Below are 14,043 nucleotides of genomic sequence, written 5' to 3'. Positions count from 1 at the left end.
GTCTTGCATCTACTAGAATACTCAAAACTAAAATATTTTAAGAACATGGAGCAATTGGTACCCTTAAGTACTGTTGAGTCAGAGTGTAAAACAGTACAGCCACTTTGAAAAAGACTATTTCTTTTAAAGTTGAAATTCACTTTATCATCATATGAACCATAGTCCACGTGTGCGTGTGTGTATGTTCACTGAAGATTTAACCCAGGTGCTTTTTTTTTAACCACTGAGTTAAGATGATAAGGGTCTCACTAAATTGCTGAGGCTATCCTTGAACTAGTGATCCTCCTGCCTCAGGCTCCCAAGGTGCAGTGATTACAAGGTGCTAAGATACATGTGTCACCATGCCCCTTCCAGAATACTAGTCATAGGTATTTACCTAAAGAAAACTGTTCCCACAAAGATCTAAAATGCCCTTTGACTGCTAAATAAACAAAACACAGTATAGCCATACAACAGAATAATACTCAGTAATAAGATGGAATAAACTGGTATATAAAATAACATGAAGGTCAGAGGTTTATACTGAAGTGGGAAACGCCATATAGAAAAGACATACAATCGCCATACAGAAAAGACATACAATGTATGTTCCATTTGTATGACATTTTAGAAAAGGCGAAACTATAGTGATAGAAGGAAATCAGAGTTTGCTGGGGTCAAAGGATAAAAGGGACCGTAAGAGAGCTTGAGAAAACTTTTAGGGGTAATGGAACGCGTCTTATATAATTCTGCTGTACATTTGTCAAAATGCACTGATTTTTACCTGTAAGATTGTTTTACCTTAAATTATGCCTTAACAAAACTGACCAAAACAAATGAAATTCAAAAGTATAGCTTATATAAGCTCTTAGGTACTCTGTACTCTTTAATCAAAATTGCATTTTTTTTTCTTTTTAAAGTTTTGAGCCTTGTTGAGGGCATGTGACAGATGGGCCGAGTCAACAGTCACTTCTCTGCTTGCTTCTAATATAAGAAAATTTGAAACATTAAGTATTTATGCTTCCTAGTTTCCCTTGCAGCTACAGATAGCCATATGATCCAGGTGGGACAATGAGATATGAGGGGAGCTTAAGGAAAGTTTTTGCTTTATTTTTCTTTATTTTTATTTTTGTGGTTCCCTTTAGTATATTGGACATCTTTCTAATAAAAACTATGAGAAAGCAATTCTGATTCAATGGAAGAGAAGCCAAAGGATTCAAAATTAATGTCATCCATTATTAGCATGTAAAACTGAGGAAAAAAAAAATCAGTGAATTGTGCTTGTAGAATTTTGCCCCCAGGGGAAATGAAAGGGTCAAGTCCAAGGTCAATGATGGAAAAGATGAAGAAAGATGGACTCTCAGAGCTTGGGTTTCTGGCCAGAATCTGTTCCTTGCTCATTATGTCAATATTTTCTCCCAGTTCCCTGAGGCTGATTTTCTAGGTTAATATGGTGATCATGTTTGCTGTAGTAGAGAAAGGAAGAGACAGGCTGAACCTAGTGGCAGTGCTGCTGAAAAGCTTCCCAAGTCACTCTTGGTTCAGGCTTCTCCAGGAATGATGGACAGAGGGAAAGGAGGTGCTGGCACCAAGTGAGAGCTTGGCACAAGGTTCTGGAAAGTTCAGAGGAGCTGGAGCAGGACACACCTGGATAGCAACAAACTCCTATGGCCATGAGAGTCTGCAATGCCCATACAAGGGACAGCAGTCCAAACCCCATCATGCATAAGCAGATGCAGCCATATGGGGGATGACAAAGACTTTCCTTAACCTGTCTCCCATGTGGGACTAGCCCAACCCCATTAAGCCCATGGCGGGCAGCCCAGGAGAATGGTGGTCAGGGTAGCCTCAGTGTTTCTGAGGTGAGCTGGTTCATCTTCATCCCTTAAAGCCTCTGGACATACACAGAACTGAAGGAGGTTTTGCTGGTTGAGAACTTTGGAAAGCTCCCTCGAGTGAGATTAGGCAGGGGTGGCAAGGTGGGGGTGGGGACTGCCTTGAAAAAGCAGCTGAGGAATGGATGGATTGGGATTTCCAGAGACTTCAGAGACAATGCCTAGTCTGATAGGAACCATGAGTCAATGCTGCGACTTGGGGCTAATTTGTCAAATGAGCTCTCTAGGCTGACCTCTCTAGGCAGGATTGGTCTGGAAAGACAGAAAACAGGCCTTCCCAAGACTCATGGAGATAAAAAAGTGGCCAGGAAAAGCTATATTTGGGCTCTCAGAATGCAGTGAGAAAAACAGAGAGCAGGTTGAGCTGATGGCACCTTCTATCCATGATTCTGATCCTGACATTGGCTTGGAGGCAGAAATGGCCCTCCCCTGATCTTCCAAAGCCCAGGAGATAAAGGGAACAGCTGGAGGTTGGGCTTTACAGCATTCAAGGGAAACAACTGTAGGATGGTCACCCCTGTGGAACTCAGCAAGGACCACAAAGTTCCAGCTTCAGTTTGTTCTCAGAGCAACAAGCACAGAATGGGGTTTGGGGGGCTTCAGACTTGAAGACAAGGGCAGGGTTGCAGATCTGTTTTCGCTGCCTGGGAATATTTGGGATCCCCCATCTGGCCGTTCAGACCACCCTTCTGGAATCGCCAGCTCTCTCCTCTCTCCTCAGTGGACAGGAGAGTGGGTGGGAGGGCAGCTTACCTATTAGAAGCCACCATCTCCTCTCTGGGACCCCCAGGGACACACAGGGATGTCCAGATCTCCATGTCCACAGGGCGAACGTTGCCCATTTTGTGCTCTTTGACCCACAGCTCTCTGTCTTTGGCTGGGTCCACGTTTTGAAGCAGTTGGTCCACAGGTTCAACTGTGCTTTGGTTGAACATGTCTGTCTTGTGCATGTGTATACTAGCACAGATATTTCCAGATCACCTCAGCCCTCTCCTCTTCAGCTGCTCCAGCTCAAGTGGTAGTTACCACCTCTTCAAACCATGTTTGACTGTGCCTGGTTCTAGAGGTCCACACAGTGCATGAGGTCATCACCAGCCTGTGTGGACTTCCTCCGTGCCTTCCTGATGTCCTCCTTTGTCTTGTTGCTCAGCTTGATCTCCAGCTGCTGCATCTTCATCTCAGGTCTCTCTGCCATTCTGAGGGCTCTCTGGGCCTTCTTGACCAACGCACAGCAGCTGGCAAGTTGCTTTCAGAGGTCAAAGATAGGGTGGTCATACCTTTTCATGTCTTTCTTGAAGTTCTCACGAAGTTCATTAGGGGCTTCTCTACCTCAGTGTGAAGCTTGGCAGAGAACTTGAGATGAACTTCTGCTTCATCTGCCAGACTCTTCTTCACCTGAGCCCACGCTTCTTCCAGGGAGCTTCCTCCTGTGCAGCCAAGGGATTCTGAGAGAGCTTAGCCAAGTTCTTTGCATATTCTTCTTCAGTCTTTATCCTTTCTTGGACAGATTCAGACGTCTCTTTCTGCATTTGTTTGCTTTTCAGTTGCTTTTGGAGCAGCAGTTTGAACCCCGCCACGGTGCGATTGGCTTGGGGGTCCTTCTTATCAGCCCAGAAGTAGTCACAGTAGCTCCACTCCACTGGCTTCAGCAGCTGCTGTTCAGCCTTGGGTCTGCGTGAGGGAATGTCACGCAATTTATCATCTTCTCTGTGTGGTCAACTTTATTTTCAAGATTATATATTTTGTCTTCATTGCCTGGCTTCTGTCTTCCAAGTGGTCTTGACTGTTGGTGATACTTTACACTGAATTTTTAATTTGGTATACTGATTGCTTCATTTCAAGGATTTCTACTTGATTTCTTTTCAGGATCTCTATCTCTTTATTGAAGTGATCCTTCACCTCCTGAAATATATCTCTGATTTTACTCCTTACATTGCAGAGCAGTTTTACTATGTATATTACAAACTCCTCTGACATTTCTTCTACTGTGTTGTCAATGGATTCTATAATTGGAGCATCTTGGTTTATTTGGAGCACTTTATTTCCTTATTTTTTTCATGTTTATGTTTCTTCCCATCTAGCCATGTGGATCCAAGACAGTATAGTTTCTACCCTAGAGTGTCTCTGAAGGTTTCCAAAACCTCACCTTTACGTGGGAAACCAATATTAGCACAGATCTTTGTTTCAGTTTCTGTAGGCTCCACCACGCTGCAGTTCCAAGATGGCTCCTGGATTGTGGACAGTTTTTGCTTTACTGATGAGACAGGTTTGAGAGGAGATTTCAGTAGATCCTTTGCTCCTAAATGGAGCTATACACACCTGGAGCCAATGAGGTGTCCTTCTAACATGAGGCCAACCCAACATGCTGAAGGACAGAAAGAGTCTGTCCCTGGACACAAGTGAATAATTAATCCAGTTCTAGTAATTACTACTACCACCTTCTCATGTAACTTATTTTTATATGAAAAAGTAAGCCTGTATAAGTTTGGGTTTCTGTTACTTATGGCCAAAACACATCTTATAAAGATCAAAATATATGGAGAAAAATAGTTTGAGAGTGAATTAGAGAAAGTGTAATCTCTTTTTTGAGGATACAAACAGAAATGAGTAAAAGTTGTATAAAACAGTAGTTTGGTGAATCTTCCCTTCCTTTTCATCTGTATCTTTACAGAAAAGTTGATTATTTATGCTTGCACTAAAACAGACTGTATATAAGTGTCCTTTCTATACAGCTTAACGTACCTAAACCAAAGTACTTTAATACTTGAAAAAAGTTTTAACACAACTGAGTTTGGTTCATCTGTGTTCTGTTCCATTAGCACTGTATGCTCTTCTGTCTCTACCAAATATACTTTTTGACAAGGATAGAACAAAAGAAAACTATGTGAATGAATTAATATGCCTAATACTAATAATAGAATAAACCACACATCATATTAATGTAGAATGTTAGTAAGTTCTAAATACAGAAAAAGTACATATACATGTAAAAAAGTGTAATACATGTTTAGGTATATTATAATACACACATATAATATTTATTTCTTTATTTCAGTACTGGGAAATGAACCTAGGGGTGCTCTACCACTGAGCTATATCCTAGCCCTTTCTAAAAAAATTGTTTTTTAGGGTCCTGCTAGGTTGCATAGGCTGGCCTCCTCCCTCAGCCTCCTGAATAGCTAGGATTATATGCCTGTGCCCACCACACCAAACAGAACATCTATTTTTATAGCAGCTCCATGTTAGTTGAGAAAATTTTGAAAGAAAAACTTGTTTCCTTATAATAAGGCTCTTTGTAAGATCTGCATTGCTGGATACACATTACATAAGACCTCAGCATTCTTTGCCAATAGTTCAAAAGGAAAAAGGAAAATGCAAGTAAATTTCATTTAATCATTACACACAGCACTTTCTTAGAGTTAGATTACAAAAGAAAGACTTTATACCAAATAAAAAACTTGGAAAAGTCCTCATTAAAATTAGAAAAATTAGTTTTACACAACTGTCCTTTTCAGTAGTTGGCACAGCCTTCACCTTACGTGGTGAACTTGGGTAACATTGGTAACAATGGAAATGTCACTTTTCTTAGTTTTAATTCTACTGCTCTTACAGTAAGCAAGAACCACAAAAATGGACCCCAAAGAGTTCAATGAATTAGTGGTGACCAGAACTCAGTTAATTCATTTTAATTTTGGAGATATTTGATTATTTGGCTTAAATATTAACTAACCTAAAAAGACTAACAAAAAAATTATTCCTTGGAATAGTTATATATATAGTTACTTCAGTATTGTTTCCAGTCATGAAAAGAAAATAAACCACAAGAGTACTATATTCCAATAATTCAATCCAAACTGGTTCACAAATTTTCCATAAAGAACTAGATAGTAGATATTTAGTATTTGCAGGTCTTTTCAACTCTGCTGTTGTAATACAAAAGTACAGCAGATAATATTTAATCAAATAAACATGGCTGTGTTCCAGGACAACCTCATGGACAGAGGAATCTGAATTTCTATAATTTTCATGTCTCAAGATGGTCTTTTGATTTTTTCAACCATAAAAGAAGTAAAAAGCTTAATTATAATTAGCTCATAAACCACACAAAAGTAGGCAGTGCCAGTGTTTGTCAACCCCATTTAATTACCTTGCAATTCAAATTCCTTTCCCCCTTTCCTAATACCCACACAAAATTTTTATGATATGTCCAAGGAGTGTTTTATGGTAAAAAGAACAATGTCAAACTGTTATCTAGTAAATATAAAATTACATATTGTTATTTAAGGCCAATTAGCTGTCATTTATTTCTATAACCAAATCTCAACTTCATAGCTATTTAATTAGATATTTATGCTCTTGTGTCTTCCTAGTTTCCTCCATATGGGAACCCTGCCTTACTCTGTGATATCCATTCATCCCCATCCTACCCTTAAATTCTCCATGATGCTAAGGAGATTGCCACACACTCTCAGATTCCTACTCAGCATACAAGCAGATCTATTCCTACATGTCAAATACTTACTTGAACTCTCACCAAACTCTGTGGTCATTTAAATTTTATGTATCTGTAAGATTTCTGAAACTGGTATCCTTGTTACCCACTACTTCATGTAGAAATGGATGCCTATAGAGCCCAGCCCCTTTTGTTTTGGACAATTTCATAATCAAGTACCTCAGTTCCTGCAGTATTTTAAAAATATGTATACAAATAAAATTACCATTCATTAAAACCCTCTCTTCTTCAGGAAAGACTTTCAGTCCTATAATCTATCAAAATTATTATGTACATTTCTGCTCATTAATACTGATAACACAGACCCTTAACAAGTATTAAAACTTCTGAGAGTTAATTTAACCATCCAAGAAACAGAAATCCCTTGAATATCCTGTAATATATCACTACTTTCCATATGATTCCAAAGACAAGACTGATCTTTCTTTATTCAATGAATCATTTAATAATTTTTCCCTCTTATTCACTCAGTTAATGTTCTCCTAGGCTATGCCCTACATACTTGATGCACAACTGAATGTTCTTGCTGGAACTCCAGCTATTCTAGCCTCAGAAGATGGATCACTTATGCCATCAAAATGGGCTGCACACTTACCTAGGTCATTGGAGTCCCTAGCTCCTGACTCCAAATCCTATGAGAATTTTATGATGTTCATGAGACCTAGGCCTTGCCAACTGCTCCCACCATAGGTGTTAGAGGGGCAGGAAAAAATTATCTGAACTTTTTGTTTTCTGAGGAAGGAGATGGGCTTTGTCTCATCCCAGGACTCACAAAAAATGAATCTTCAAAAACATAAAACAGAAGTTCAGATGTTAGACAGCCAGAAAAGTAGTAGTGGTAGTAAAAATAAAAAGTAAACACCCATGATAGATATATTTAGCAAGGTGGAGTAAGTAACACAAATATTATGAATCTGAAAATCCTCTCATCCTAAACAATAGTGTGGAATGAAGGACGAAGGCAAAAAACATTTTATAAGGAAAACAATCTAGGAGATTTGATGACGGCATGTGGTCCATGAACATGGGAGTATGATCATATTAAGGTACGCAGACCTCTCAAGTTAAGGCACTAAGGTTAGTTCTTGTCATTCTCTGCATGACCTGTGCAAGTTATTCCCTGAGTTCCATCTGATTAAATATTAACATGAACTCATGAGTTAAAGCCATTAGGAATTAAACAAAGGAAAAAACTTCCCAAACACAATAACAAACCTTAAACTCAATGCAAAATGTTAGATGCATTCCCATTGAAGTCAGGAACAATATTCATCATCATTACTATTATTCTACTTTATACTGGTGGTAAAGCAGAATATTGTATTATCCAACATAATAATACAAGATAAAGAAATAAGATGTACAAAAAATTGGAAAGGGGGAATTATTATTTGCAGAGGATGTGATTACTTACAAAGAAAATCCAAGAGAATAAACTATTAGACTTCATAAGCAAGTTTAACAAGGTTTTAGATATGAGATTATAAGGAAAAACAAACAAAAAACAGCATTCCCAACAGCAATACCCAATGAAGAATAATAAAGCACCTAGGAATAATTCTTTTTTGAAAAAGCACAATATCTTTCTAGATAAAATTATAAAATGTTACTTAAGGACATAAAAGATTACATCAACAAATGCACAAAAAAATTCATGGATGATAAATTTATATAAATTAATATATATATGCTAATATACATAAACATACACTATATAAATATATACATTCAATGTATTTCCAATCAGTCACTATGGAATTTTCCCTGGAAACTGATAAACTCTCAAATTTCATATGGAAACACAGACTTCCCAAAATAACCCAATTCTGAAAAACAACAAGGAAGGGACACTTTTTTATAAAGTTAATAAGTAGTATCCACTTAAGAACATACAGATGGACCAACAGAAATAGAAAAACAGATCCATGCAACATGGAATCTTGGAAAATGACAAAGTTGACATTATGACTATGAAAAAACAACAAACAATTCAATAAAGAGGGTTGGCTAGCTTGATCGTTAAAATATAGGATACCCTAAGGGCTGGAGGCAGAGCTCCGTGGTAAGAGGTGTTGCCTGGCATGCACAAGGTCCTGGGTTAAATTCATGGCATTGCAAACAACAACAAAACCCCAGTATTCTGCCTCACAAGATACGCAAAAGTAAAAAAAGTAAATTCCAAGTAGATTAAAGCACTAAACACCTCTCCCCACCATAAACAAATGATGAACAAATGTTAGAAACAGATTTAGAGATATCTGCAATCCTAGCAACTTCCAAATAATTAGAATTTATAAAAAAAAAAAATCAATAGAAAACATAAATGGACAAATGAGTATAGTTCTCAATTTATTTGATAAAATTTTCAATTCGACTGCTAAATTTTCAATTCATTTAGGTAAATACCAAATGAATTCAAAACTATTTCTACATAAAAGTTCACATAGGATGTATTTATAGCAGCTTATTCAAAACTTGGAAGCAACTAACACACCTTTTGGTGAAGGATAGGATAAAGACACTGCAGTATATCCAGACAATGGAAGGAATATTATTCAGCACTAAGAAGAAAGGAGCTATCAAGACATGGAGGAAATTTAAATGCATATTACTAAGTGAAAGAAACCAATATGAATCATTTACATAATATATGATTTTAATTATATTACATTCTGAGAAGGGCAAAACTAAGGAGACAATAAAAAACATTAGTGGTTGCCAGGGAATATTAGAAGGGAAAGGTGAGTAGTCAGAGGACTTTTAAGATAGTCAAATTATTTTGTACAACACTAAGTGTGCAGATAACAGTCACTGTACATTTTTGCAAACACATAGCATATACAACATCAAAAATGAACCTTAAAGTAATTTAAGTTCATCAACTGTAACAAATGTGCTGGGTCTGGTGGCAGTATATGCCTTTAATCCCAGAGACTCTAGAAGCTGAGGCAGGAGGACTGCAAATTCAAGGACAGACTCAACAACTTAGTGAGAACTGTTTCAAGATAAAATTAAAAAGAACTGGGTAACATAACCCTGGGTTCAATTCCTAGTACCAAAGATAATAATTATAACAAATGTACCACGATGGTGCAGTATTTTGATGGTGAGGAAAGTTGTATGTAGAGGGGGTATATGGGAACTGTGTGTACTTTTGCTCAATTTTGCTGTAACTCTAAAACTTCTCCAGGGTTGGGGTTGTAGCTCAGTAGTATGAACATGAGCAAGGCCCCAGGTCAATCCTAAGTGTGCAACGCAGCACACATACAAAATAAACATGTACATACATAATTCAAAAAAGAACTTAAGATGACTAATAAAAATATAAAAACTTACTTGACTTTATAGACTAAAATAAAATACTGTTACTTTATCACTCAGAGACAAACAATAAAAACAGATGTGTGAATATTTGAGGCAAAGGATTTGTATACATTGCTGACTGGAATGTAAACCACTTGGAAAAGCAATCTGATAAGATTCTGAAATGAATTATGCGAACACACAAAACACAGCAATTCTACTTTCTTCTAGATAACTGATCAGATTCTTGTGTAAAACTCTAAGAAAATATGTAGCAATTGCAATAACAAACTTTATGGATATATTTACACAGAGATGCATGTATGCAACGTGCACCTAAGTATTACTAGAGGGATACACAATAAACTTAGTAATTACTTTGTGAAGGAAGGTTAGAAGAATGGGACTCAAAACCTTAACCTGTAATATTGTGACTTAAAAGTCTAGAAAAATGACAAAATGCCAACAGCTATTATTTCTACATAATGGAAATTAGGTATCTGTTATATAATTCTTTGTACTTTTCAGTATTTTAATTAATAACCTCATTTTTAAAAATCAGTCATTCCAAGGACATCAGATATAAATAGTAACATGACTCTGCCTAAATCTCCCCTCCCACACTCCAAGTCCCTTAAAATGGCAGAATGATATTTAAAACTCGGGGGAAGGAAGATGAGAATTCATAACACTGCCTGAAAACAAGAGAAAAATACATTAAGAGAATGAAAAAGGAGTGATTTTTAAAAGACAGAAAGAAGTAGATACTGGGTTGATGAAAGAAGTCAGAGCCAGAACCATACACAAGAAATACACAAGAAGAGAATTCATATTCCTCTAAGCTCCAAATTTACAAATTTAGAAACAAGGAGGTTCTAGATTTAGAGGTAAGTAATCCCAGACTAGCATGCCTTCAGCTAGTGCTGAGACACAATATAGGAGCAGCATCTGCCTGCAGGCTCTAGAAGTAAATGTGGGTGCTAAAATCAGAAAGGAAGAGGAACCCAGAGCTATCTCAACTATGAAGTTTTCAAATGTTCTCAACAATATGACCAAAAAATGCTTTTGATAGCATTTACTCTAAAACTAAAACAACCTAAATATCCATCAATAAAAAAAAATCTGGGTGTAAATTTATAGTACATCTACACTCTGAATTACTGTGAAACAGCTTTAAAAAATAAAGTTTATGTTATATAATGCACTGAAAAATCTCTAAAACATTGCTGAGTAAATGAAACACATTAAATGTCTACTTATAAAAAACAAAATCCAATATAAATTAAAACAGAAAATCACCAAAGTATAGACACTTGTCGGAAGGGAGATTTTATATGCCTATATTTCTTGATTCTTTTACAACAGAACATATTCATGAATTACCAGTGTAACTACAAAAATACAGTATGTGAATAAAAAGTTGTTCATCTATTTAGAATTAAAATATAAAAAGTTATTAAATGTATCTTGAACTAAGCATTTTTTAAAAGGAACAAATACAGTAGAGTTACTAGTTGGTAATGACAACAGTTCGCATTTTCTCTGATGTTTGAATACTTCCTACCATATGACATAACTGGATCAGCCAAAAGTAATTCACATCTTATTTCAGAAAGCATACATAGAATTACCATAAAAGCATTCAAACTGGAGACTGGTTAAGGAAGTCAACACTCATAGTCATTTCTTTAGGATCCTTGTCCGGCCTTCAATGAAGGAAGTGACACAATCTGCCTGAATTGCTAGAATCAAATAGTGACTTACATGAAACACTGCAAAATTCCTCTCCCTCTGACAATACTGCCGTTCCCTTCCCCTACCCCATAAAAATAAACTGTCATCAGAAAAAAGTATTACATAATAAATACCTGAAACAATTCTAGTAAGAAAAAAAATCTCTACTAGATTTCTCCTGTTCTACCTTAACCCATTATTTATCTTAAATTAACATAAAAACTTTGTAAGCAGGAGTACGTACATATGTAATCCCAGCTACTTAGGAGGTTGAGGCAGGAGGATCACAAGTTTAAGGCCAACCTGGGCAACTCAGAGAGACCCTGTCTCAAAATAAAAATAAGCCAGGTACAGTGATGCATGCCTATAAACTCAGCAACTTCAGAGGCTGAGGCTTGAAATGAAAAATAAAGGGGTGGGGACATAGCTCAGTGGCAGAGAGCCTGCCTAGCATGCGTGAGGCCCTGGATCAATCCTCAATACTGCAAACAAAAGCACCCCCCTCCCCCAAATTTAAGAAACCTTTAAATAATAAAGCAGAGCTGGGCATGGTGGAACACACCTATAACAGTAATTGGGGAGGGTTAGGTAGGAGGGTTGACAGTTTGAGCCCAGCCACCGCAACTTATTGAAACCCTGTCTCAAAACAGAAAATAAAAAAAGGACTAGAGATGTACTTAGTGGTAAAGTGCCCCTGGGTTCAATCCCCAGTACCAAAATAAGTAAAAAATAAAGTATAAATTTCAAATATACATACACATATGTAGTTAACCTTAACTCCCACCCCTTGGATAAGCTAAATTCCAGTCACCAATGATATGTACATTACACAACTCATACTTTAATGAAGAATGCATCTAATACTTACTAAAAGTCTTACAGATGTCTGAAACAGCTTTGAAGACTCTATCAGAGAAATTCACTTTCACCTTCACATACTTCATGTTGGGAAGTTGCAGGCGGAGCAGTTTGTGCTGAGGGGTGAACTGAAGCTTAGCATCTGCCTGAATACCATACTTATCCAAGGTCCAATGTGTCTTAAGCAGCCAAGTTCTCTTCTTTTCCCACCAGAGAGCATGGTCAGACCAATCTTTTTTTACATCTATAAAAAACAATGAACAAGCAAAACTCTTAAAATTCACCAAGATTATATGGAGAAAAATTAAAACAAAATTTGTTATTTAATAAAACGGCAGATAATAAATGCCTGTTATATGACAGGCACAAAAAAATGCTCAAGTCACACAAACGGTTAAAAATATTCTCTACCCTTAAAAGCCAGTACACAAGATAGCGCAGGCAGAATACACAGGGTAATTAACACTGCTCGAATCAAATACAAACTGGGACACAAGGATGACAGTAAGTACCCTGTGTTATCAGAGAACAAACAGAACCCTGGGGGTTAGAATAGAAAGCATTAATAAAGAAGTGGAGTTGGTAGTTTTTGAGATTTAAAATTCTTTAAAGAATTTTATCATGATAAAATAGGTGAAAAAGCTGCTGTTTTGTAAGATTGCAAAATACGTCAAGGTGGTGAAAAGCAAGATGAGAAACCAAAGTAAACAAAACCCACAATTTTAGGTGAAGGGGAGGAGTATGTAAAACAACCATAAGCAGCACTGTACTAAGAGAAATCTCTAAAACATACAAAACCTACATTTCAACTTTGTGTCTTAAACATATACCAATAAGAATAACAAAGTTACACAGTCTACCTTTTTTCACTGAACAAAATTTGCTTCAAGTATGACAGAAAACACCATTTAACAGTTTTAAGCAACTAAATGAAATGCAACCAAATAATGAAAGGAATGTAATTTATACAAGGTACGGCTACACTCAGGCAAATCCTAAAAATAAATGTGCAGCAATCAAATCTAACTTCAGCTAGTTTTTAAAGTAGCAGTAACAGTAGACTTTTGGGATCAATTATATGCTATCCTTATCAAGTGCCAAAAAAGGCAGAAGTGATATTTCAAAAAAAGAACAATAGTCAAACAAATCTTCCAAAGGAGAAAAAAGCCCCTGGAAAATAACTTTCTTGCAAAGAAAAATTAAAACCACCACCAGGTTTCTGATACCTCCAAAAAGAGCTTATCGGCTTTAAGTCATTTAAAAGTATTATTAATCTGGAACTTTAAACACACAGCTGGTCTATCTCTAAGCAAAAAAAATCAAGTTTGCACAGTGATTATATGCCTAGAAACACTTTCTATAATGGCAAAATTTACTTGATATAACTGAATTTCTCATGAAAGAAACACAAGTAGAATAAGACTTCCGAGTCCACAGATCTTAATTTTTTTTTATCATCAAGAAAATTATAGCTAATTGTGAATGTACTGCCATTTAGAAATTTTAATATTTGTTTTATTTCAAGAAAATTCAGTCAATTATGTAATTAGAAGTTTGGCTGCAAAACTACATGTTACTATTATTTTGCAACTCCTCAACTACTTATAATATTTCATCTGTGTAATACTCTGCAACTTAAATTATTTTCCAGCACAGAATTTACCAACTGACTTTTAGAAATAACTAATTCTGATCTAGCTTGTAGAAGACAGTCAAGGCTGGGACACTTTCAAATACAATGAAGTAACTAGTAATATGTTA

At 36.5% G+C, this 14,043-nt stretch overlaps 1 protein-coding gene across 6 annotated transcripts in view; it reads right to left on the bottom strand.

Annotated features, from left to right (window-relative positions):
- The window catches only part of FERMT2 (FERM domain containing kindlin 2), an 84,282-nt gene that overhangs the window by 47,418 nt on the left and 22,821 nt on the right, over positions 1-14,043 (bottom strand). For all 6 annotated transcript variants that reach the window (XM_079121074.1, XM_079121075.1, XM_079121077.1 and 3 more), the window contains exon 3: positions 12,293-12,526. In XM_079121074.1, coding sequence (XP_078977200.1) covers positions 12,293-12,526 — 234 coding nt within the window. The remainder of the gene's footprint in view (positions 1-12,292; positions 12,527-14,043) is intronic.

Source organism: Sciurus vulgaris (genome assembly GCF_902686455.1).
Source record: "Sciurus vulgaris genome assembly, chromosome: 2".
Lineage (NCBI taxonomy): Eukaryota > Metazoa > Chordata > Mammalia > Rodentia > Sciuridae > Sciurus > Sciurus vulgaris.
Note: the sequence above shows the minus strand (reverse complement) of the source record. Positions and strands in the feature narration are given on the sequence as shown.